Source organism: Montipora capricornis, chromosome 10, assembly GCF_036669925.1.
Source record: "Montipora capricornis isolate CH-2021 chromosome 10, ASM3666992v2, whole genome shotgun sequence".
In the NCBI taxonomy this organism is placed as follows: Eukaryota; Metazoa; Cnidaria; class Anthozoa; order Scleractinia; family Acroporidae; genus Montipora; species Montipora capricornis.
This window is the reverse complement of record NC_090892.1, coordinates 45,862,605-45,887,468: the sequence shown is the minus strand read 5'-3', so window position 1 is coordinate 45,887,468 and position 24,864 is coordinate 45,862,605. Positions and strand designations below refer to the sequence as shown.

The following is a 24,864-nucleotide window of genomic DNA, read 5'->3' as shown; positions in this document are numbered from 1 at the left end:
ATGGAAAAGGACCAGAAAAAGAAAAGAAAAAAAGGGAGCAATCGAGTAGCTTGCAAAGTAGGGGTATTTTGGTAAGAATTATCGGTCGACATCTTGGATAACGAGACTAACAGAGGACTGGGACGAGTAAAAAAATTGCAAACAGGGAGAGGATGGCAGTATGAAATGAAATGGTGGTGGGGGATGAGGAAGGGAAGAGAAATCGTCCCAATCCTCTACCGGCCGTATGCTTTCAAAATGTCGGCTCATTACGATTACGCCGGAACGTTGGACCTTGCACAAGCGCCGCATTCCATTTCCGAGTCTGCCTCCTCTTGAAAGCGAGTCTGCAGGCGAACTTTTTCTTATGAAAATTAGTTTTTATTCATAATGTAAAGTAGGACTAATTACCATCACACAAACTTCGCGCTTTGACTCGCTTTGAAGAGAAAGCAGACATTAACTCGGGAATGGCCTATTTACACCGCTATTCCACTCGTTACAAACTACAATTTGAGTACGAGTGGCCTTCCTGTGGTAAGGCCCCACCCTACCCCTTTGAGGTGAGAGCAAGGTACCAAAATATTTCCGGAGGGCAAACCGAAAAAACTCGTTCTCTTTAACTTTAATTGGTTTCTATTTAACGCACGAGTAAAATTTTAACAGGTCAAATCCTTCATATATATTTTTCAAAAGCACCACTGAATTAAAGTTTATCATTTGATATTGCTTTGACAGTAAAGGTCATTCACACCTGCTACATCATTTACGCAAGTCATCTTCATGTATTTAAGCTAGGAAGTTTTCTCTCCTCTCCTTTTTTCCCTTAAATCACGAAGACTAACTGAAACACCGGGTTAAGCTTATTACCTGTAAATGTATTATATAAGTCTTACAAGTGTTAAAAACAATAAAACCGAAACTTCTCATAAATTTATCAGTAAATCTGGATAGTCAACTTGACTGCTTCGCTCACAAAGCAACAAGTAAAACAGACTGGATACAGTCCAATAGTAACTTGACAGCCCATCACGTGACCTTTCCTTCTCTTGACCCTGATCACGTGTTGCTGCTGTTCGCATTGCTCAGCTCGATCTCGTACTTCAGAAATTTGGTAGTTCAAAGTCGATCGACCAATGATGATGAGTTAACGCTCGCAACGCTAGCTTCTCAATCTCCCTAATTACTGTGTTTTAAACCCCAACGACGCAGCACCGCCATTTCCTTACATTCCACCGTTAGTTATTCATACCCCACATGATCCCAAAGGTCTGCTGTTATGAGAGCGGTGATTTAACTATTATGAACACGTGACCATTCCTTTGCTTTTGCCATGTGATTGTCATGTGCTCTTGTACATGACTGCGCTATTCTCGGTTCGAGGAGACAGCACCATACATTACTTCAAATAAGTACTTTGGCTTCGGCGACGTTCGGTTTAAGCGACTGTGATTTTAAATCACAATAGGTTGAGTCACAGCTCGTTACATCTGCCTCCGTTGTATTTACTTTCATAAGTAACAGCAAAACTAGTAAAACGCACTTAAAATTATTGCACAAGGAAAACTTTTTTAAAGCCAGTAGAATCATCAGCCGAAGTAAATGAAGAGATTTTGACCGACGATTTTTCAACCATTAAATATGTGATGAACAACATCATATTCTGACTGTTGTGATTGCTGTTGCTGTCCTGGGGACCACTCTCTTCGTCCGTACTGATCCACTCGCTCTCTGGAGCGCGGCGGTCCCCGGGGAGAGTTACTGCTGGCACCAGATGCCTGCATTCCGTACTGAACAAGTTCGTTACCTGTAAGATAATAAGAGTCGCCTTAATAACGCAAAAAGAAAAAGCAGGCTAGCCTGTATCTTGGTTGGCTGGTGCCCTCTTGTAATCGAGTTATTAAAGGACATGATGTTCTTCACTCTGTACCTTGAGAGGTGTTGGCAGCACCAGGAAGCGGACTCGCTGCAGCACGGTCTGCTAGAACATCAAGTGGATCCTAGAATATCATGCCAAAGAAAAATTAATAATCTCCACAAATATTGTGATCAAAAATCAATTGACGCACGTTCGTACATGGCTAACCTGGGTTGGATGACCACCTTCGTGCCCAAACACATCATAAAATAAGCTGTTGTCCAGCATTAAAGGGTGATTTGCCAGTTGATACTGAATGTTATCAAGATTGCTTGAAATAAAATCTACTTGGTCACCGATAAAATTCCTGAAGAAAGACAAAAGAAGTGAGGAATTGTTAGTCTAGTTTGCAAAAATGCCATGTTAAAGTACCCAGAAAAGGTTGCTTAGGGTTAGTCTTCACTCCAAAGGAGATTGAAGTGTAATATGGGTAATATTGGTAATATTTCCACTATTTGCAAGAAATACATCCACATGAGAACTAACAGAAAATAAACTGAAAAATCTGGCCACTCACTATTGCCCATAAAGCTCAATATTATTTTGGTTTTTGATTCACAACAACGTACAACCAGTAATGATAAAGACCTTTGCAGATTTTATCCCACTCAATACACCTTATTCCAAAATGGCCGCCATTTTAGTATTCTTTTGTATCCATGCAAATTGGCCCTTATGGCCTCGCTTTCAAAGGTTAAATATTCTTTTGAATTTTACGTTTGAAAGCGAGGCCATAAGGGCCAATTTGCATGGAAACAAAAGAATACTAAAATGGGAGCCATTTTGGAATAAGGTGTATGGCTGTTAAAATGAATTGTGACTGGTAGTTTCCAGATATTTAGTGCAATGAAAACACAAGGTAAAAGGCAACATGGATTAATCATTTTCCAGTCTATCACAACGCTCAGATGTTATGTACAAACAATCTCACAGCTGATTTCGTTGTAACCAATGAAACCCAGAAATACAAAATAAGCTTCAATTAATTGGTCATTTTTACAACAAAATTAAATGGGCTCTAAATTATCTTCAGCTCACTGACATGGCTATCTTCCTCAAAAAGCCTTGACATTAAAGAGACTCAAATAGGCCTAATAAAGTACAGTAACCTAATAACGATCTACTTCTGAATTAAATGATTATTTTCTTGTTATTATTAATTTTTAACTATCTGCCTTCAGCACCACAAACTGAATCATTTATCATGATACCCTTGTAATGGTAATGATAGATAACTCTAGTGGTTTGTGTGACATTACCTTTCTACCATATCATCTTCAGAAAGTTTCCCAAAGATATCTACACTGGGGTTTTGGCTGACGGAACAAAGATTTAAATGTGATAAGCCACTTGCTATCCATCAAGTGTTCGTAACAAGGAGAGAATGAAAAATATATACACGTGTAAACAATGATCATGAAGAAAAATTATGCACTAGTCTATGTGTTATGCAAGGATGGTACAAAAGTGGCACGGCAAAGGTCCTCTAATATTGCATAAATAATGAAAGCTGGATGACAAAATAAAATCACAACTAACAGCACTGCATACAGTAGTAATAATCAATGCATTAAAATAAAAAACTTATAGTGTGAATGTGACGAGATCTTAAATTTTTAAATTTAGCCAACTCGACTAATCATGTGCCACAAAAGACTTGTGTGCGTCCAAACCACAAATAATTAATGTGTCTAACTAACTAAGATGTTTAGTAGGATATCAGAATGTACGTAGATGACTGTATAGCTCACAAATACAAACTTCCTACAGAGCCATTGATTTGGTTTATTTATCACTGCAGTGAATCTCTGGAGTAATAAATAGCTTTTCAATGGTCAGAGGACACTACCTCTCTGCAAGTTCTTCCTGAGATAGACCACGCCTCATAGGGGCATTTCTTATAGTATGATGCTCATCGTACGATTGAGGCTCTATGATGTGCGTCGGGTGTACAATGGGCGTCTGGTTCTGTTCCTCTGGGAAAGTAACTACTCCTGTTGATACACAAGGTTGTACAACTGAAGCTTGCGGGTAAGATGATGCTGGAATATCAAGAGAAAAAGAAAAAAGAAGAGATTTTAAAAGATGTAAATTACAGTGAGCAATACAACATATACCTTCAGTCTTCCTTGAAAGGATAATATGTCTCGATAAGATTTATAAAAGCATAATAATGGCAACTTTATTCTTTATATGTAAAAGAAATATTTTAATTTTTGTCTGTGTCAATTAGCATTTAACAGGTAGATGTTCAAGTACCTGGGATATCAGCAAGAAAAATCTAAATAATTTGGATCACTAAAGGCGACACTGAGTGAACTTAGATGACTCTTGTTAATTCAAAAGCAATCAGACTGGATTGAGTGTCAAGACATTCACTTTTTAAAAAAAGTATTTACCAATAATAATAATAGTCCTGACTGGATTAGGCTCATAATTTGCTACGATATTGGACTTATGTTTGAGAAAATGGAGTTTGGTCAACACTACCTGATGATGTGGATACTGGACTAGACACAATAGGCTGTGATGTAGAAGGACCTGAATCCTCAGGGAATCTAATAACTGGTCTAGCATGTGATATTGTATCATCATCTAATGAAGTTATTAGTGGTCCACTTGTGGCTGTAACAAACAAAGAAAATTGAAATGCTTTCAAACTCCACAATAATCACAAATGACTGTCACTTTTAATAATAATTTTCATGTCATTATGGAGTTCTAGTCTGGTGTGAATTGAACTGGCTAGTTCAGTCCTCTTTGTCAGCTTTGAATATGTTAAGTCATTTTTTTCTACCAACGTTTTCTACCATAATAAGCATGAGCTGTTGTTTTGACCCTACAGTCGGTATTGCTCAACGTCTGCAAACATAAAGGCACCCTTCAATCCAAAGACCCAATAAAAATGGACTCCAGTTTCTATTTCACCAAGATGTCGTAAATAAATTTCGCTCTGTAGTATCATTGATAACAATAACATTGTTAAACTGCATATTGTGTAATTATACGCATCATGCTGTCACTTACAAGGCAAACTTGTAGCGGGAACATTTGATATGTCAGAAATTGTGAGAGTCTGTGTACTAGGCTGAAAAGAACAAAAATAACAATGACGAGTGATTGATTTTCAATGAACTTGGCAAAATACTTTTAAAGCTTCATAACTTGCACTCACTCTCTGAGAAGAATAGCTTGGTGGAGGTTGTCCACTGCTGGGACCAGAACCATCTCTGTAGTCATACCGCTCCCTTTTGGCGGATGGTTCTTCTGTACTGTCCTGGAGCATCAACCTAAAAAGAGGAGTGATGTTTGATGATTAAATTCTACATAAAAACTAACACATCGGATCAACATGATTTTAGAAAGATAAAATTATACTCTGCTCCTTATTCACTGGATCTGCTTCAAAATACTGTCCTCTCACAAATGCAGTACAATACGAGTTTTGTGGAAACACCGACATCACTAGCAGATCTTCATCTTGCCACCTGTACAATGATGACAATAATAATACTATCACATTATTATGGCATGCTCGCCGCATTCATCACCAACCTCTTTCTATTCTGCACCAGCTTGTCATTTTGATAGATTAGCCGCATGAGATACTGGAAGAGCTGTGAAAAAAGAGCAGGCTGAGATATGCACTACACTTTCCCAATAAGCTGTTGTATAATCACTGATTATAACTGATAACTTCATTCATTTTATGACTCAAGCAGTGTACTGGAGATTTATTCTACATGTCAAAAGTCATAAAAATCATTCCCCATTTTCACACTCCCTTTAAAAAGGTGTTGTCACTGTACACTACAGGCTGTCATATTTAAAATTATAGGAATTTATTAATATTAATCTCATGAAGAGACTGTAAGCAGAAGGTAACCTGAAAAGGTAATTTATGCCAAAAATTATGGTTTGGCGACTAAATTCTGTGGCATACTCTGTCCAAAACCAATTTAACTTTATCATTTGATACAATAACTTGACACATTTTGCTCTGGAAAAAGCCCAACAGTCTTATTCATTACAGGGTGATCCCTTGATTATTGACGGGTGGCTCAACCACCCAAGTCTGTCTCATGGGCACCACACATTATCTTAAAAATACAGACTGAACTTACTTTGTTCACAATCTGCTGTTGTCTTTGATGTTTTTGTCTTAACTCAACCAGTTCATTCCACAGAGTAACATTTTCCCTGTCAGGGAGAAAACGTGGTGAGTCACAGGAAAAGGCAACATAACATGGCTAAAACAAACCAGACTCTTTCTTCTCTATCATGGTAAATTTATTTTGACAATTTATTATTAACCTTTTGATCTGGTCAAGTTTCATCGTCATTTCGTCCTGTTTTCCTTTCATGTCTTGCACATCGTTCAACACCTTGGATACATCTTCAGTCTTTAATTTCTTCTCCTCTGGTGCAGCCTAAAACAGATAAAATGTTTTAAACACTGCATTTCATTGAAAACATTTGACTCAGATAAAAATATTCAACAAAGTTGGCCAACTACAACAATCAAGTAAAATTTTCCTTTTAGTTGGAGATTTTGGTGGAATGTTTAAGCTTTCAAAACATTTTGGTGACTATTCATTTAGAAACACCAAAATGAACTCATTTACATGTACCATTAATTCCATTTGCACCAAATTTATTTTTAAATTCACTTTAAAATTGCCACAAACCATTGCAGTTTTTTTACACCCAATAATAACACATACCTTTCTCTTGACATTCTCAAGTAATTCAGGATGATATCTGTTGAAGTTTCCGTTAAAAAACTCCCACTCGTCTTTCTCTGATCTCAGGCCACCTTGCTCAGCACCAATTACTTTACGGAAGCCATCTAATAAATTTCATTTGAAGAAGGATGTAGTTATAGATTTGTAAATTCAGATTATTTTGAGTTCATTTTAGTCTATTTTCATTGAAAGCCTTGGTGCAAACACTTTCTTCTCTAGATGTAAATATTATTAGTTTACATAAGGAAAATACAACTTTAGATAACTATTAATAATTTCCCACTTGGATTCCTGTTAAAAAATGGTGCTGAAATGAATGAAGAGGTCATAGTTGCACCAATAAATCACTCATTGCAAGTTAAAAAAAGTTGTGATGCCACCATTGTGTTCCTAAACCCATTGACTCCAAAGGAGGCCTAGGACACCCCCAGTTGACGAGAAAAAATTAATTGTCTGACGTGAGACAGTGGCTCAGTTGGTTGAGCACTGTCTGGACTGCCATGCAGGAGGTTTTGAGTTTGACTCCAATCAGACCAATACTCAGGGTCTTAAAATGACTGAGGAGAAAGTGCTGCCTTTGAAATGACACCTGCAAATGGTTAGACTTTCAAGTCTTCTCCGATAAGGACAAAACACCATAGACCCCATCTCACAAATATCTTTGATGTTCAAAAGTTTCCTGTGGGACGTTAAAGAACCCACACACTATTCATGAAGAGTAGGGAATGAGGTTCCTGGTGTTGTGGCTGTCCTTTGTGAGCATGTTCTCTGATGTCTCAAAAAGGCTTGTGGTGTGTGATGCCACCTAAGCAAAAACAGCCATAAGTCAAAAAGGACTTTGACGAGCGCTGGAAAATGTAGATGCAGATGTAGATGTAAAATCTGTCAAGTCTCACTCCCAGGAGTCAATGGGTTGAGTGATTGCATACACTGGTGTTCCATTTTTTTTGAGGGAGTGACCCTAATCTAAAATGCTTAGAAAAGACCCAAAAGGGCATTTCTTAAAAGTGAAACCCAGAGGGAGGTGAAAGAAAGAGGAACTTACATAGAGGGAAGGGAGAATTTGGTTCTCCCTAATAAGGAGGGCATCAGAAACTTCCCCCTGGATGGTTATGTGCAGAACATGCTGAGAGAAGGGAGGGGTTCAAACTAGAAAGTTTAAGAGAGAATCAATAGGGAAGGGTTTGCCTTTAAAACACCCTAGCATGAGAAGGAATTATCTTGGCACATCATTTATAAATAACCACTGACAAGGGCAATGAAATTTGAGGAAATTTAATCAGAATTTCAATAAGTAATAGTAACATGATCATTTGAAATTTTATAGCAGTATACACTGTACAATTTGATTTGATTGATTTAATTTGGTGTCAGAAGACCTTTGTTCATATTTCACTTATTGACTAATGCAATAATTACATTTAAAAATGCATTCATTGCATTTAAAACTATTTGATGTACTGGACCCATTTGCATCATTTAATCAATCATCCCAAAATGCATAGACATAAAGAATGCTTAAATAATTTGTTTTCTCTATTTGTGCATTCAAGCATTTTTAACTTTCAAGAGCTTTGTCTTAATCCAGAGTATATTAATAATGGCAATGGTCACGACAAGCTTTTTTTTTTTTAACTGCTGAACTCTTTAATTTACCACAAAGTTCATCCCAAAAATAGCAACCAATGGCAATTATGCACAACTAGCTATTATTAGTGCCTAAATCAACCATTGCATGCTGCTATTCAATTAATAGGTTGCTTCTACTTTACAGGGAAGCACTGTTCTCAGGGCTGAAAAACAATCACGCTATCAAAACTTTGCTTTATTCTGAATGAATGTCTGAATATTTGGCCTTGACTACAGTATTTATCAAGGACTGACTCTAGCTTTGAAATCCAGTGTTTCACTGTTACCCAAGAGGTTAAGTAATTTTTAGTCTTTTGGAGGCTTGATTCAATTGAAATGCTTGAGATTGCCAACAAAATTCTGTAATAAAGGTTTGGAAGTAATCCATGTCCTCAGGTGATGGTTGAGCAAAAAGAGTGTTGATCAAACGTGCTCGCAATGAAATATGATATATTTGTACATTCATTCTGACTAAAGTTTTGGTGCTGCCTTACAGAATTTTAACAATGTATACAGACTCAGATTCTTTCAGAAGCTTTTATACTAAGAATTCTCTGAAGGAAGTCTTGATTTTTAAATTCATTTCAAGCTTTGAACTGTTCCCAAGAGCAGGTAATCCACATGAACCCAATGATCTTTTCTCTGGAAATTACGATTTGGGACTTGAAGCATACGATAAGGTACATGTGATGACTCTTTAAGAACCTTTCTTCTTTCCTCCAAATAATGTCGCTGTTCATTAGTATATATATTGCACCTCAAAAGCATAAAGTCAACACTTCCACTGAGGATATACTAGAGAACATTCTAAACAGTCAACTTCTCATCCTACGCATTGCAGCGAATTTCCCATTTGGTAAGTAACACACATAATCAATTTCAGCCATAGTGTAACACGAGTTTTACAAGTATATTACTCATCTACACATGTACATGTATTATAAACGCTTTCAGATAGTATTTGAAATCTAACATCGAAAAGCAAAGCCACACCACCAGCTTTAGTAAATCGTGCAAGACTGAAAGCATGGAAAGGAAAAAATCGCCTACCACTAGCAACATTATGCATGAAAAAGGTATGGGCAAACAGTTTGAACAAACGTTGTACGCATTGCAAACATTCTTTGGCAAGACGTTATTATTTTCTTTACCAAGTAAATCAAAAGAAGACCGTAAACCTTCGGGTCAATGTTTCATTTCAAAATGGCCACGTCCAACGAGGATGGGAAATTCGAATTTTCAGTTTACAACGTCCTCTGGATCAAGAAGATCGAGCATTACTCATTATAATTAGCTCTCGCGTCTGCTATCATCACAAAAAAAAATGTCAAATTTATAGACAGTGCACTTGTTGATTGTTTCAGAAAATGTACTCACACATATTCAGCTGACGAACGAAGCTTGCAAAGTTGTTATGCTTGAAATACTTTGGAAGTATTTCGCGTGCAAAAGTGGCTTGGTCGTGCACGAGGAATCCCGATCCATTCTGCAAATATACCGAAATCTTTTTAATTTACGGGTGAATATCAAAAATATAAATAAAGAATGCAACACCCAAGAATCCATCAAGAAGTAGACGTGATTTGCAAAGTCTAAAACAATAGATGTATCTAGTTCCGTAAACCCTTGCCTTGTTCCATGAAATGTGATCATCGTATTGCGGGTCTTCAACCAGCTTCCAAAGTTTGACCAGAAAAGCAGGCACGTTGGAATGAATGCTACTCGAATCTGCGTCTCCTGTCCTCATCGGCATACTTTGTTAAAGACCACCTTAAACAAATAATCTTTCTCACGAAGTTTGCGTGTGTGTGGTTCGAGAAGTGCGGAAGGGACACCAAGCGATTCACACAACAGCCATATTTACCCGCTAGTTTGAAAGAGGGGTTTATATATACGCTTTGCTTAGGACTGGCACTAGTTTACAAGGGCGTCGTAGAATCAAGAAATAGTAAACAAGTGATAGTCGAGAAGACTTGATTGTTGACTTTTCTATATTTAGTCATCGGAATTTCAATGACCTACCTATCCCCTAAAAGGTGCTTTTCAGCTTAGCTCTGAAGTCGACAGGTGGTGACCTAAGCGGTTACCTCGCTGACGTCATTCAGGGCCCGTCTCCAGGGAGCACTGAACAAACACTCGGTTCCAGAACTTTCGCAAATGCTCGCGTTCACCAACCGACATACCGTTGATGGTTCTAGAGAACTTGGATTGTAATCATAAACTTTGAACATGGTGACAAAGAGATCGTAAACATGGATGTATTTCGTTTTTTTTTTGGTAAAAAAGAAACATTGGAGGCTCTTCAGGGAATCTCCGCAGACAGTTTATTAAAACTAACGACAGGAATCTTCCGCCCACACGAAACAATACTCGGGACTCAAGAATTGTAAATTGTCCGTGAAGATAGAAGTTTAAAATTTAAAATGTACAGAGTTCTCATGTTCATAGAGTCAAACTCATAACTGGTTGACCAGAAATCTTTTTTTAGATAGTATTTCTTTTTGTATAACAAGAGCCAAATTTATCAGCCCGCTGATTCCAAAAATAAACTTTCTCATAAAAAATTAGTTTCGTTGCCACTTTTGATGCAATGTCAAATTCTCTTTGTTCAACCGGAAATAGATGAACCTACCATAACTGTAGCAAGTACATAAAAGTCACGCAAACCAGCTGTTCTAGATTATTCGACGCGATGGCAGACGTGCGTTTTCAACATAAGAATATTCTGGAGAATAGAATGACGTATGGACCATCTAGATGGTTCTAAAACGATATAATACGATATAATTACAATGTATAGTTAAATTTTCCATCGAAACACTGTTGATATGTTGATATTTTTCAATTATAGCATACAAGAATTATCTAGAATATTTTTTGGTTTTCAATATTCTTATTATATTTTTGAGGTACAGATTGTAAACTCGATACATTACAGTTGTTTTATATGTGTATCAAGGCAAAAGAACCATTTTGTTACCTGTAGAAGGCATCTATTCCAATGTGGGCTCAGAGAGCACATCGATGTTCTCTTTATTCAGAGAGGGGTTAAAAATTATGTCTTCATGTGTAAGCCGTTTTAGAAAACTTTAAACCCTCCCGTAAATGTTGCTCAAGTGTATTATTTTGTGCCATAAGATTTTCCGTTATTGAGGTATTTTAATTCATCTGAGTCTGGCCGGGAGGTAAGTTTTGGGGTTTCTTTCCACGATCTTGACTAAAAAACTGTCGAATTAGTTTAAAAACAACATAAAGTGCTTGTCTTGTTCAGTTATAATTTTGTTACAAAAGCGTAGTCTTTTGCTTCTATTTAAAGGTAAGGCCCGATTGTCCCTATCCAGTAAAAGTTTATAAATTGTAATTTTCATGGCACCCTTGAAATTCAATTGAATTTCGCACAACTTCGAGAAAATTACTCGGAACGATTGAATTTTTTCGGATACTATTTACTTCAATTATTAGCGGACAAAGTAACGATGTTGCCAAGAAATAATAATGTCTTCGTCGTCACGTGCTAGAACATTCCTTGTTCTGCCTGTGGAGGATGCATCTCGAAGGTTGTAAACCATCAACCGATGTCTGAAACATTCGCGAAACTTGGATATTGCTTGACATTTCGTGCAAACATGTTTTCTTCCACTTTCGTTGATTAAAACCAAAGCCATCTAAAGTATGCTGCAAGCTCTCTTTCTTTGTAACTGAAAATGAAAAGTTGGTCGATACGAGAGTCTGACGTAGGCAGGAGTCAGGGGGCGGTTCAGCACCGAAACTTGAGAGGCATTTTCTTTTGGGCTGGAAGTCGTTCATTTGCCAAACATACCCCTGGAATGATAAAATGTTTTTCCGTCTCGGTACCTTCGGGACAACAGGATTAGAAACAGCGAGTTACTTTGACGAGACGGAAATGCCTGGTTGAACTGAATTAACTATTGAGGTACGTATTTGTCTCCTTTAGAGCAAGTTGGGTACCATGATCCACTTTTAACCTCGTACGATTAAATTCCACCTGTACTTGCATTCATGATACTGCTGAATTACGGAATTCTTTCCCCACACAGTTGACTCAATGAGGTGCTGCAAGGTGAACGAGAGTAAGCCTGAGTTGGTTGGAGTCGTCGCTGCCGATAAGGTGAATAATATCCTTGGTCTACTTTTCATATACTCTGTTACTTAGAAGTCGATGTGCTTAATTTGAATATAATGTTAACTTGGGAGAGTCTTTTTTAACCTTGATTCAAAAAGGCCATGCATACATGACTACAAAAAAATGATGGTATGGTTGGCTGAATTCAGGTGAGGTATTAGAGTGATAAATCCATGGTTAAGCCAGCATAATCTATGAGTAAATAGAGCCATGAGTTACACTCATTAATCTGGACCTGTGGCCGAATTTTAGAGTAAATCCAAGTCGGAAAACTGTTTTGATTTTTGTATACATGTAAAGGGAGTTACATCACGTAACATTTTGTTTGTGTAGACTACTGAAAGACTAGCATTTATTTTAATATTGTCTCTTTTACTCAAAAAGCACTTTCCGCCATTAATCTTTTTATTGTACTATAATTTTAAGCTTTCAGAATTGAATACAGGAACTGTAAAGTGATCGCAGCAGGGATGAAAACTCTGAGGAAGCGAAATTCAATATTGTTTTGACAATTTGAATAACAGATTTCCTGTGAATCACAATTAATGGTGCCAGAAAGGATTTGTCCCGCACTTCCAGTTTTTTTGTACGAAACTAACTAATAGAAATGCACGTGGAAGCCTTCCTCGGACATGGATGGGATACTTTGTCACTCGTCAGTTTATATGATGGCGGTGGTTCGATCGTTGTTCTATTCGTGCTTAAGATTATGAGTGATAATACGTTTTTTTTAGAGCGTTCTGAAATGTTTCCAACTACCTCTTTCCCTCAGATCGGTGGCCATGCACTTGCCGTAAAATGTGAAAACAACTGACGCCATCCAACTGAAGTCGGCCGCGAAGGCTGTGTTGGTTGGTATTGAATTTATCAGCCTTGACAACTACATGTACACTCGTAGCAGCGTCAATATTAAGTGATCTTCGAATAATTGAATCCCTTCAGCATTGCATATTAATTGCAAAACAGAAGTGAATGCAATAATCTGTACATGAACTACTCGTAAGCTTATGATACAACTTTTTCCCAGAATTAAGTTCATTTAAAATTCTACTGAAGTTACCAGGGGCACCCAACGAGAATATAATTCAAAACCACTTAGACATAGCATTGTTAAACGTATTTTAGTATTTAAACGGTAGATATAGGCATATTTTTATGCCCTAAAAATTTTTCATCTGTTCGGATTTCTTAGCTGAAAGTCTAGTGATCCGAAAATTATAGTTATAGGTGAGCTTTTCAGGGTAAAAATCCGTTAAAAATGGGCAATTATATCATGTTTTAGATGTTCGAAAATCCTAGGACAGGCAGGCAAGCATGAAATTTTAGAACAAATGTTCCGAAAATTCTGGATCTCAAATCGTCTTCCGAACAGATATCTTCCGAAAATTGACGTTGGGTGTCGATCCTTTAAGAGTTATCAATTTAAAATGTGTTGAAAGTATCCGCATTATTATGCTATCCAAGTTTATTGTGGGATCATGATGTTAATGTTTCTGATGAACACACAGAAACATTTCTTAGCACAAGCACAGTGAATTTTAATTTGGAAAATGGTTTAGTTAGCGAAATACTGTACAGAAAAAAATCTTAAACTGACTGATCTGTCGGCTTATTCAGTAACCTGTGAAAGTCATCTTATCCAGTCTTCGAATGACTAAGGCGTATTTTTTCAGTAGAACTAAGCGCAGTGATACCATTTCGTAGCTGAACAGGCTATATATTTGTCTACAGACGGGCATATCGGTTTTTCATACGGTCACTGTAATAGTTTCCGTGTAAACCCGCTAGTTAAATTGTGCCCTGAGTCATTGCTAACTGAATTTGAGGAATACTTCTTTCCTTACTAGAATAGTTGTAACAGTACTGTTGGAGTGGTCTTGGACGAGAAATTAAAGTTCCTGAACGTTTTAGGGAATAAAATATTTCTTCAAAATTTGATAGCTGTAGCCACAAAAAACCAAGCAAACTATTTACTTCGAGTAAATGCTAGGTGATCTTTTTGAAGCCAAAAATCACCAAAAAAAAACACTTCCAGAAATGTGACGAACTATTTTCCCTGTTTGCGAGATTTTTAAGTCGAATGTTGCAGCGCTAACTTGATTGAATTTTTCAAACCTTAAAAAGTCTCAGTTTGGAATGGCGGCCCGATGAAAATTTCCATGCACCCTAAACTGAGATATTTTTAGAAATCCTCGGTTGAATGGTCCTGTCAAAAGGCCGGAATATTAAGAACAGTAAACACCCGCCTAAAAGAACCTAGATTTTTCCAAGTCAGGCTGAGCAGGTTCTTTATATAAAAATGGTATTTACAGTAAGTTTTAGGCTATCTAGGTTCTTAAATTGGTTCTTATTTCCGGCGCTCTACAATCGTATGACTGATTTCCTCTGATGTAGAGTGCTGCCGATGATGCCTTTATATTTCATAACTATGAAAAATACGTTTTGAACAACATCTGTGCAGTTTTTGAACTGCAATTTGTTCCAGTCGCCGGAAATTTCAAGGTTATTTTCTAAAATAAGAACCTGTTTAAGTTTTTAGGCTATAACCTGGTTCTTATGTAAAGGAGGTCTAAGATTAAATCTTTAGCCTAACAGGTTCTCCAGTTCTAGGTTCTTAAATGCAGGTGTTTGCTGTATCTGCCTCCTTACAGAGAGATTAATTAACCGATCGAGTCAGCTTTTGCTTATTGTTCCTGTGTGTTTGTAAATCATATAGATAGCGGAGGTCGTGTATCACTAATTTTGAGCAGTTTAATACCACTTTGTTCTTTGCTGACTACTCTGATATTAATGTTTATAATTGAATAAGGCAGTGCAAGTCAATAAAGTGTCTACAAGGAAAATCCATTCAGATTTCTAACTATAAATGGAACATACCATTCTTGTGTATATTCTAATAGAGAAAAACAAAAACAAACAGCCTACTTAATGGTAATGAAATCCCCGCCTAAGCAGTTTAGTAGGGCGCTCTGTTTTATTGATGTACTCCATTACTTGGTAGAGCCGAAGAGAATCGTTCAGTGTTAAAGCATGGCCCGGTTTAAAACTTACAAAATCCTGTTGCCTAATTCCTTACTTCCATAAGACTCTAGAGAGTCAGACATGACGGCTTAAAGACTTTGACGAATAAAGTGTATGGTATATTAACAAACTCAGGGATAAATTTCTTCACGTATTCAAGACTCTTGTTGTTGTTCAGTGTAAAATTTCTTCTTCCTTCCTTGATCTATCAGTTATCGTTTGTAACTTTTAGCGGTTGTCTTTGATTCGTATATGCATACTACATCCTTCCTTAGTTTGTCAATTAAATATTGTAGGCCTGAATGGACTCGGGGATTGAAAGGACTCGTTAGTTTATTTGACGGTAATTAACCCTGCAGCTGGCCTAGCTTCTTAAACTTAAACAACGATCAAGCGATAGAATAATGAATGTCAGTATGTTCCAAATATATTTTTATATTTATACGTACATATGTGATATTATTTCTAGTGGTTTTTCTTTTTAATGAGCTAATTATTGCTGGTTTGTGTCCATAAACGTTCAATAACAGTGCAAACGCCACTTCGAGACAGAACAAAAATATCATCTCTTGTAAATACCCATATATAATTTATAATCCAAAACCTAGCTAAATAACTATCCACGTATTTTTTATATTAGTGTTTCCGGAAAAGTTGATTGAAGTGTTCACGGTTCACGCCAAAGCTTCCCGCAACTTGAACAAATATCAAGCTAAAAAACGTCATCAGTTGTTTGTTTGTTTCCGCTAAATTCTAGAACTCAATTATTTTATTGGATATTATATTGTATTTCATCTGTAACGGGAGAGAAAGATGCTATACAGGTGGAGTAGATATATTAGAATTAACCACTACTCAGTTTTCTAAAAGGTATCGCGCTATGCTCCTTATCTGCTTTTTAAATGCCTTTTGCCTTATTCATCGTTATCATCTTCATTAATTCTTCATTTACTGATTTCAAGTGCATTTAATTATCTGTTCTCTAGTTTACTCTTGACTAGACCAAGGAAAACTACGACTCATTTATTTTCAAATTGCAGAAAGAAAGTACGTGTCACAGAAAACATGTTGCTTCCAATAATACGAGTACAAGAGAAAAGCTGAGAGCTATTGTCGTTCAGTTTGCTGTTGTTCAATGCAATTGTAAAATTAAGTTCCAGTTTCAGCGGAACCGTGGCCCATAAAAATGACAAGCAACAATCAACCTGTGCGTGGGCCGGAGTAGGAGGCAATGTCATCAACAAAATGTTTTGTCACTGGACTGCATGTACTCACGAAGACGTCGCCTAGTCATGAAAGGCAAAGGCTTCCAGCGTTAACCAAGACCAACCAACGCCAAAGTCGTACCTCGACTAGCGATTGTTGTATATTGGGTTGACATAATCGAAGCCTGATTATCATATCTGAAGTAAAAGTCTACATTACATTCTTTTTTGATCCGCAGTTCAGGGGTTATTTCTTTAAAATAAAAAGAGACCAATAGAATTGTTCGACTTGTTAACCCTTCAATGGCCTCCTTTTTCTTCTTTTGAGAAGCGATGACCCAATCAGCAATATAAACATTTTAAAAAATCAAAAAAGAAAACAAAAAGAGCAAGTAAGGCTGATTGAACGGTGAAGGAATATCATGATATTATCTAAAGTAAACATCTCAAAAGGCACTGCCTTGCTTCATCAGGGCCCAGTTGGTCAAGAGCCAATTAACAATAATCGCCTATTAAATCTGATGTTCCCTTCTCCCATCCTGCATCCTCCAAAATTTAAGCCGAATAGCCTCATCTAAACACGAGGGGGAGGCCGAGGCAAAACATTGATCACCACGATCCTTGACAAATCCTACATAGCCGGGGAATAAATGATACTAAATTAGACCGGCGGTGGAAGTAAGGACTAAACTCTCTAGTGAGGACACAGAATGGGTTAATCAACTGATTTGATATGGTAAATTGACAACAGTAAAGAATTGAGGTACAATTTACCCTATCAAATCAGTTGATTAACCTATTTCTTTGTTTCACTTGCCCACCGAAGCAGCACCACGGTTCTTTAGAAACCAAACCCCTTTATCTAGTGAGGAATTGGTCGAAATCCCTGTTCGAGAACACGCTGAATCAGTGTTAAAGAGGCATTGTATAAAAGGCACATATTTGAACTGCGGGAAGTTCAAGTAGTAGGTTCAGTTGATCGACTTAAGAAGTCACGTGAAGAAAAGCCTGCGTTGTATCTTCAGGCGGAGCGAACGGGATTTGAACCTATGATCTGTGCGATACTGGTGCAATCCTCTACGAATTAAGCTATCCAGCCAACTTTTGATGAGTTTGTAAAAAAACATTCCCGTCACCACCCCAAGTAGTGTTGATAAATGCGATCTTAACATGACTTGATCAGTGTTTTCACGTAAAGTACACCTTGAACATATGTAGTCAACCTGACTTTGCCCTGTCTAGTGCCGAGCCGGGCGCTTCTCGCTTTCGGGAGATAAAGGCATAAGTTCGTACGTGGTTCTTTCTAGTTCCCTAAAACTAACGATGCAAACGCAATACCAACTCTCGTGAACTGAACAAACACGCCATTTCATACATTCAGAGTAGGATAATCAAGCCGTTCCAGTTTAAAACAGATAGGCCTACTGTTTCAAAAGAAGACATGAGTAAAAGGTGAAAGAAACGATTCTCGACTGTTGTCGTGAGCAGTCAAGAATTGGCTAACCGCTCAATTGCCCTAGGGCGGGAACCGCCCTTCTAAGTTTTCTGACCCTATAAGCTTCGTTCCCAAGGGCTTTTAAACGGAAACTAATCTCTAGTAACTTAACAAACATTCATGATATCTCAAATATCAACGCATGTACAGTATAAAAAGCAATAAGAATTCAAAATGCCATAAGTATATAAATCAATAACAACTACTTGTCTTCAACTTTGTCTATATATAAGATTACTTTTCGTCAGTCCTAGAGGGAAATTATTCCGGGATACACTGATCTACAAAACGAATGACATTAAATAAGTGTATAGGTTTTAAGTCGACTTTGATCCACTGTAGAACAAGATTTCCATCCAACATTTGGAAGAATGGAAACTGAGCTCTATTCTATGAAACAGGAAGAACTGGGAACGAGCTGTACGTTACCGCGAAAAAAAGGAATGCAATATGGAGGATGAAACTCTGCGAACAGTGTCAAAACGACTTGGAATCACTTCGAAAGAGGTTTTAAAAAAAGCGGCTGAGTTTCAGCGCTTGATGGAGGTTCGTAATTGCTCCTTGCCATTAACTAGCATGGCAAAGCCGGTGATTTGTCTTGAGATCGCTGCACACAGCTCACACGTTCCTGTGGATAAAGTAAGTTTAGCCGGCTCATATGAACTATGCATTTAGGCAGGCATAATTTTGCGCGCTTGTAAAGATGCAATGATGCAGAACTTCAAAAGAACATGGCTCCCAACATGAAACGTAGCCATACAACAACAAAACCAGAAGTTCTTCTTGTCAAATTATCTTGAATAGTAGTCGGGGAGGGGGGAGGGGAGGGGGTGGGTTCTCCCTTTTATGGGCTATATAGGTATGTGCGGCCCCAAAGGGTAGGGTTTTTCAGCCGTTTTGGTCATAAATAGGGTCTCCATTTAGGCCAATTTTCCGCCATTTTGGTCATAAATAGGGTATCGATTTTTGCACTCTAGTCTTGAATCTTGCACTCTAGTCTGGGGTAGCTGTAACAAAACTCTTGTCAATAAACTCCAAAAACTACAGAACCGTGCTGCCAGAGTTCTGACCTCTCCTACTTTTGACACTAGTACTGAATAGCTTTTTCAAGTGTTGAGATGGAGAAAGCTTGAATCTCAGCGTCAGATACAAAAAGCTTGCATGGTATATAAATCTCTGAATGGACTCGCACCAGGTTATCTTCGATTTAGATTTGTTGAGCGTAGCGCTGTTACTGATTATTCTCTTCGTAACACTCAAGATAAACTTGCTGTTTCCCTACCCCGCACCAACTTTCTTAAGAACAGTTTCAGATATAGTGGTGCGGTGTTATGGAACAGTCTGCCAACTCATGTGCGGCAGGCTAGGACTCTAGAATCCTTTCACGCTGGCTGCAGCGGCTTCTTTTAGCGTCATTGTTTAATTTACACGGCTCTCATGTAAAGCAGTTCACTTAATTTATTTGTAGTTTTAGTTTTAGATAGATGGTATTGTAAATATTTCATAGTAATAAATATGTTAATTAACTAAGTAAGTAATTAAATAAGTAGTTAATATTTTAATTCATAAGTAAGTACTACTTAATTTATTCGTAGTTTTTAGTTTTAGATTCATGGTATTATAAGTCTTGTAAATATTTCCATTCATAAATATGTACTGATACTGATGAGAAAACCGTGTATAAATAAAGTTATTTGATTTGATTTGATTTGAATTCGTTTTTATTTAGAAGAAGCTACTTCTTTATCATGTCCCCCTTCTTCGCAGGCTAGATAAGACCAGCAGCAAAAGCCCTTCACAAATTATGTTTACGGTAACTGTGTACGTGCCGCAACAGCTTGTCACGCGTTCCGGTCATGGGCCGGGCTCCCGGGGTTTTTGAACTGAAGTTGACCAGACATGGACTTCGAGTATTCTAGACCACACTATAAACTGCTGGAATTTTGGATGTGTTTTATAGTTCAAGTTAATAAAGATGATTTATGTAAATATTCATATGTTCAACCGCTGGACTATTACACAGCGACCAATTTCAAATTCCTGTTTTTTCTTTTATTTGAAGGTTACAGTTTGTAAAATACATTAGTGTTTTGTTCCTATAGATAGCATATTAGTCACCATAAGGTAAGGATGTATTCTGTAGTTATGATGACACATTATGTAACCCGTTTTGTGGAATTCTGAGCTCGAAACTTTGACATGCAGTCTTATAACCTACCTAATAGAAGCAGATAAACATTGCCTTTAACATTGGTCTGAACTAGGGAAATAATTGTAAAGCAGGTCTGCACCAGGGTATTGGTTTAAGGGTCAGGTCATAAATAGGGTATCAAATTTTTGGTCAGGTCATAAATAGGGTAGGGAAAATCGCAGATTTTCGTCTTAAATAGGGTAAGGGTTTTGGGAAGCGGGCCGCACACCCCTACCCAATTTTTCTGGGAGTACTTCCCCCGGGCAACAACCATCAAGCTCTAAGAGGTTGGCAGCTAGCTTGTCCCATGGACGCCAAGGGGAAGGGGTTAACATGAATGGCTCTTTGGGTTCACGGTGATATTAAGCACGGGTCTTAAATTTGTTACTATGTTTTCGAGGATGACGTGGTTTTGTATGGTGTAATCAAAGATTGTGATGACGCAGAGTCACTACAGCAAGACCTAAACACACTTGTACACTAGGCCGACACGTGGCAAATTTCATTAATGCAAAGAAGTGCACCATCCTAAGAGTCTCATGTTCGAAATCTCTAGTTGAATACCAATATACCATCCATGGAGAACCCTTGGAAACTGCTGATCATCATAATTACCTTGGAGTTCTGCTATCCAGTGATCTAAACTGGAACGCCCATATTGCTGGAATTATAGGCAAAGCTAACCGATCTCTTGGCTTCATAAGAAGAAACCTAAATAAGTGCCCAGAAAATGTAAAAGAACAAGCCTATCTTGCTATAGTTAGACCACAGCTTGAATATGTCATTAACTCTTTGATGTATGTATGCTAGTACACTATTTATTAATAATAAATGGCAATATTTTTCTCTTTACTTGTCACAGAGTGTAGCTATTCGTCTTTCTGGAATGAACAAGAAATCATATCTAGATGCCTTTAAAACAATAGAGTGCTTGTTGGAACAACAAAGGGAGTTTACCATAAAAGATCTTGCTGTGCAGTTTGGTTGTATGGAAGCCTCCAATATGGGTCAAAAAATTTATGAGAGGTGAAAATTTCTGTAAATCTCCTCTAGCTAATTATTTATATTTGTGTAAGCCCTTTTTACTCACTGTGCAATTCCTAATGTAACATTTTCTCTTAACTAGTTACAAGAAGGATTTTGTTCAAGATTTGGAAGGAATAAGTCATCCAATCTTTGTGGGAACTGCACTATACACTGCTTGCAAGTATGTCAAATTAGACAAGTTTTATTTTGAAATATGGCTTTGTTGTATTTTGATTATTTTATCCTATCGTTAAGCCATTCAGTCCCCAGGCACTCTAGGTTGCACCCAGTTGATGAGTGAAAGCATCCGCTGTTACACAGAGTAAAATCTGTTAAATCTCACTCCCAGGAGTCAATGGGTTTTAATGGAGGGGACATAGTATACTATGAAAAGCACCGATCTGTGAAATGGGTGGGAATTTACGTGTCTCTGCCCCGCCTGCTTTTGCTTGTAAATAGTTCAAATTCTCAAGAGGTAACGGCGGAACTGATTGCATATGGAAGGCTCTATAATCGTGGAAAAGCTCTCGGAGAAGACTTGAGAATGAAGATTATACTAGACATTATCGGAAAAGGGGGAGCCTTCACCACAGGTTTCTTCGTGGCAAGTTTTTCTACAATTGCCAAAGAAAACAGAGATAAATTTTGAAAACGTGTTTTTCCATTGTTGCGGTTGTTTTGCACAACTTAAGCCCGTGGGAAAGGAATTTCATCAAAATGTTTAACGAAAGTGGGTGGGGCAGTGACCAGATAATTTGGGCCCATTCCACAGATCGGTGGTTTTCGTAGTATGACAGAACAAATATGGGCAGAACGGGAGATTTTCAGTGAAAAAAATTGTTTTCAACATAATACAAAGCCTGAAAATTTAGCTTGTCATCGCTTGTCACTTGTCATTTCGTTTATGCAATCAAAGAAAGCACATTTGGCTAGCTTTTTGTACTGTTTACATTGCTTGCAAGCGCCCTGATGGACAGATGATGCATTTTTTTTAAAACAGTCTTACCAAATAAAATTGAAGCAAAATAACACCTTTTTGTAGTGGAATAAGAAATCTCTTATTGGATGGTTAAGACATTTTTGCTAATTGCTCATATTTTTCCCCGCCCCGTAAAAATACTATGCAACTCGCAAAATATCTGTGCATATTTTATGTTAAACCATTGAATAAGATGTATGTATTTTGCGATTTTTGTTTTTAAGGTATCAAAAGATTAAAATAGACAAGACAAAATTATTGAATGTGATTATCGCTAAGAGGTCTACATTTGACAGTCTCCACAAGAAGATGGAGAAAATCATTCCCTCTTTGAAATCTGGTGAGAGATCTCGATTTTTGTTAAGTTTTTGTCTTTTTTTGGGGGGGGGGGGGGGCAGGGATCCTCATTCGAATTTTTGAATTAAACCCCTAAAGGAGACGAATCTGCCCAGGCTTTTTTTCCCATAAAAAGACACCATATTTAGCCATTTTTGTATTTCTTTGCGTGCAACCCTAATCAAGACCTCCATGGCTACATATGATGGAGTTTCGCCCAGAACACCCTATGTGAGACCAAAATCCGAAATTTAGTCCCCTGCGCAAGACGACTGTTGGACAAATAATAATCATGCAATATTATTCGTTAAATAAGATCACATGACTCTCTGCTGGGAGTTACATGTGCATGTTTTGTTCATTTGCGTGAGAGGATTCGTCCAGATTTTCCAATGTAGGTTTTATAGAAATAACTGAAATAGTCTCTGTTGTGTTTTGGCAGTTGAAAACAGCAAGAAGACTTCAAAAAGATGCTATGGTCTTCTGGACAAAGTAAATGAAATAGTGGACGGTAGGTGCTGAGTGCAGTAATTGGCCATTCCTTGACGACATCCGCGCCTCTCAGGGTATAAAACTAGGCCTTGAAAACCACTGAAGTTGGAAAACCAATTCCATTAACTGAAAAAAAAAAAACCGGCATGAACAATAATACATTTGAAAGTTGTTTCATTGTAAATTTTTAGTTGTTTTGACTTTTTGGACTGAAAGCTATTTTCATTTTTGGCATTTTTGTCTGTCCATGGACCGTCTAATTAAAAGGAAAGAAATGTATTGGGTATTCTTCACCCATGAAGGAATGTAAGCTACAAATTTTTGTTAAGAGCTGAAATTAAGATTCATTGTTCTCATCGGATCTTGAGTTCACTCATCGTGTTTGCACTTTATTTCTTTTAACAGACCAAAATTTGTTGTTAAAACAACAAAAGGCTGATGAGGATGATGCAAGCAATGAGGATATAGAATATGAAAAGTGGAAGCAAAGGATCATTGAATCTGCAACGAAGGCTTTATCAGCCGAAATGAGAGCCAAAGAAACTACGAACTCATAGTACGTTGTCTGTCGAGGATGTTACTCTTTGCCATATTTACGTTTGATTTTGTTGCCTGAATCAGTCAGTCAGTCTTGTCGAGGAGCCAATCAGCTACGATGATGAACAACACGCAAAATACTGGTAATGGCTATTCTCATTGGTTACCGCGTTTACGATGAAAAACGGCTGGGAAAGAGTTCAGTTGTGGAATTAAAGCCGCGTCAACTTTAACCGATTGTGGTTGAAAGGAAAGGAAAGGAACTTTATTTATAAAATAAGTGTCTAGTCGTTCTACCGACGGAGCACTAACTTGGGACACTGTAAACTGAAATTAACAATCAACGTAAATCAAGTCAAATATTGGAGGAACCTATGTTCAAATTTCCCTCAGGTTGAAGAGTTTCATGAAAATCTCCAAGGAATATACCCACTCAACCACCGGAAAATCGTTGTCCTACTTAGTCTTTGCGGATAGGGTTTCTGTGGTATTCTTAAGGAGCTGGCACCCCCGGGGGGGGGGGGGGGAGGACTCCCATATGAAACAGACGGGGATGCTCGTCGGAAATTTTAAATTTAACCCCTAAAGGAGACCAATCTAGGCGTGGCTTAAGCAAATTTTGACCCCTAAAAACCCCTAAAAACACAAAAATACGACACGCAATGAGTTTTAATGATAAAAAGGCATAATCATCGAATGCTTTTATCTAAAAAGAAAATTTAAAAGGAAATTTGACTTCTGTTTCTCTTCGCGTAATTCTGTGTTACTTCGCGGAAGCCAAACGAGACCTTGGTGGCATAAAATATTGGCGCTTTGCCCGGAACACCCTAAGCGAGACCAAAATCCAAAATTTACACCCCTAAGCGAGACGACGAGCATCCCCGTCTGTTTCATATGGGAGTCCCCCCCCCCCACCCCCCCGGAGCTGGCACTCAACACGACAGTCTTGAATACATAGCCACGCTAGCAAAACCTTGTTTACAAAACGGCTGGAGAGAACGAAACGAAAACGTCTCTAGAACTTGCGCATCCGAATTCAGATTATCACAGTTGCGAGAGAGCTTATTGTTTATTGTCCTTATACGGGGAGGCTTGAAAGTCTAATCAGTTAAAGATGTCGTTAACGGAACACTTTTCCCTACAGTTATTCAAAGACCCTGAGTTTTG

At 37.7% G+C, this 24,864-nt stretch overlaps 2 protein-coding genes across 4 annotated transcripts; one reads left to right on the top strand and one right to left on the bottom strand.

The window, feature by feature from the left end:
• Positions 1–588: 588 nt before the first annotated feature.
• On the bottom strand, positions 589–10,162 carry LOC138018589 (heat shock factor protein 1-like). 2 transcript variants are annotated; one of them, XM_068865281.1, is made up of 13 exons: positions 9,902–10,162; positions 9,649–9,757; positions 6,622–6,746; positions 6,212–6,327; positions 6,022–6,097; positions 5,453–5,514; positions 5,073–5,187; positions 4,925–4,985; positions 4,388–4,522; positions 3,819–3,939; positions 2,066–2,204; positions 1,910–1,979; positions 589–1,786 (listed from the first exon to the last, which is right to left on the bottom strand). In XM_068865281.1, exons 1-13 carry the CDS (start codon positions 10,022–10,024, stop codon positions 1,608–1,610), a joined length of 1,431 nt encoding a protein of 476 aa, XP_068721382.1. In that variant the 5' UTR covers positions 10,025–10,162; the 3' UTR covers positions 589–1,607. The 2 variants fall into 2 exon arrangements, with proteins under 2 accessions (XP_068721382.1, XP_068721380.1); XM_068865279.1 differs by having other exon boundaries at positions 3,747–3,939; positions 9,902–10,161.
• Positions 10,163–12,065: 1,903 nt separating this feature from the next.
• Positions 12,066–24,145, top strand: LOC138019212 (origin recognition complex subunit 6-like). Of its 2 annotated transcripts, XM_068865927.1 has the most exons (7): positions 12,066–12,205; positions 12,330–12,400; positions 21,190–21,353; positions 21,454–21,534; positions 22,557–22,672; positions 23,111–23,179; positions 23,566–24,145. In XM_068865927.1, the coding sequence occupies exons 2-7, from the start codon at positions 12,338–12,340 to the stop codon at positions 23,715–23,717; spliced, it is 645 nt and encodes a 214-aa protein (XP_068722028.1). In that variant the 5' UTR covers positions 12,066–12,205; positions 12,330–12,337; the 3' UTR covers positions 23,718–24,145. The 2 variants fall into 2 exon arrangements, with proteins under 2 accessions (XP_068722028.1, XP_068722027.1); XM_068865926.1 differs by lacking the exons at positions 12,066–12,205; positions 12,330–12,400 and adding an exon at positions 18,546–18,775.
• The last annotated feature ends 719 nt before the right edge of the window (positions 24,146–24,864 follow it).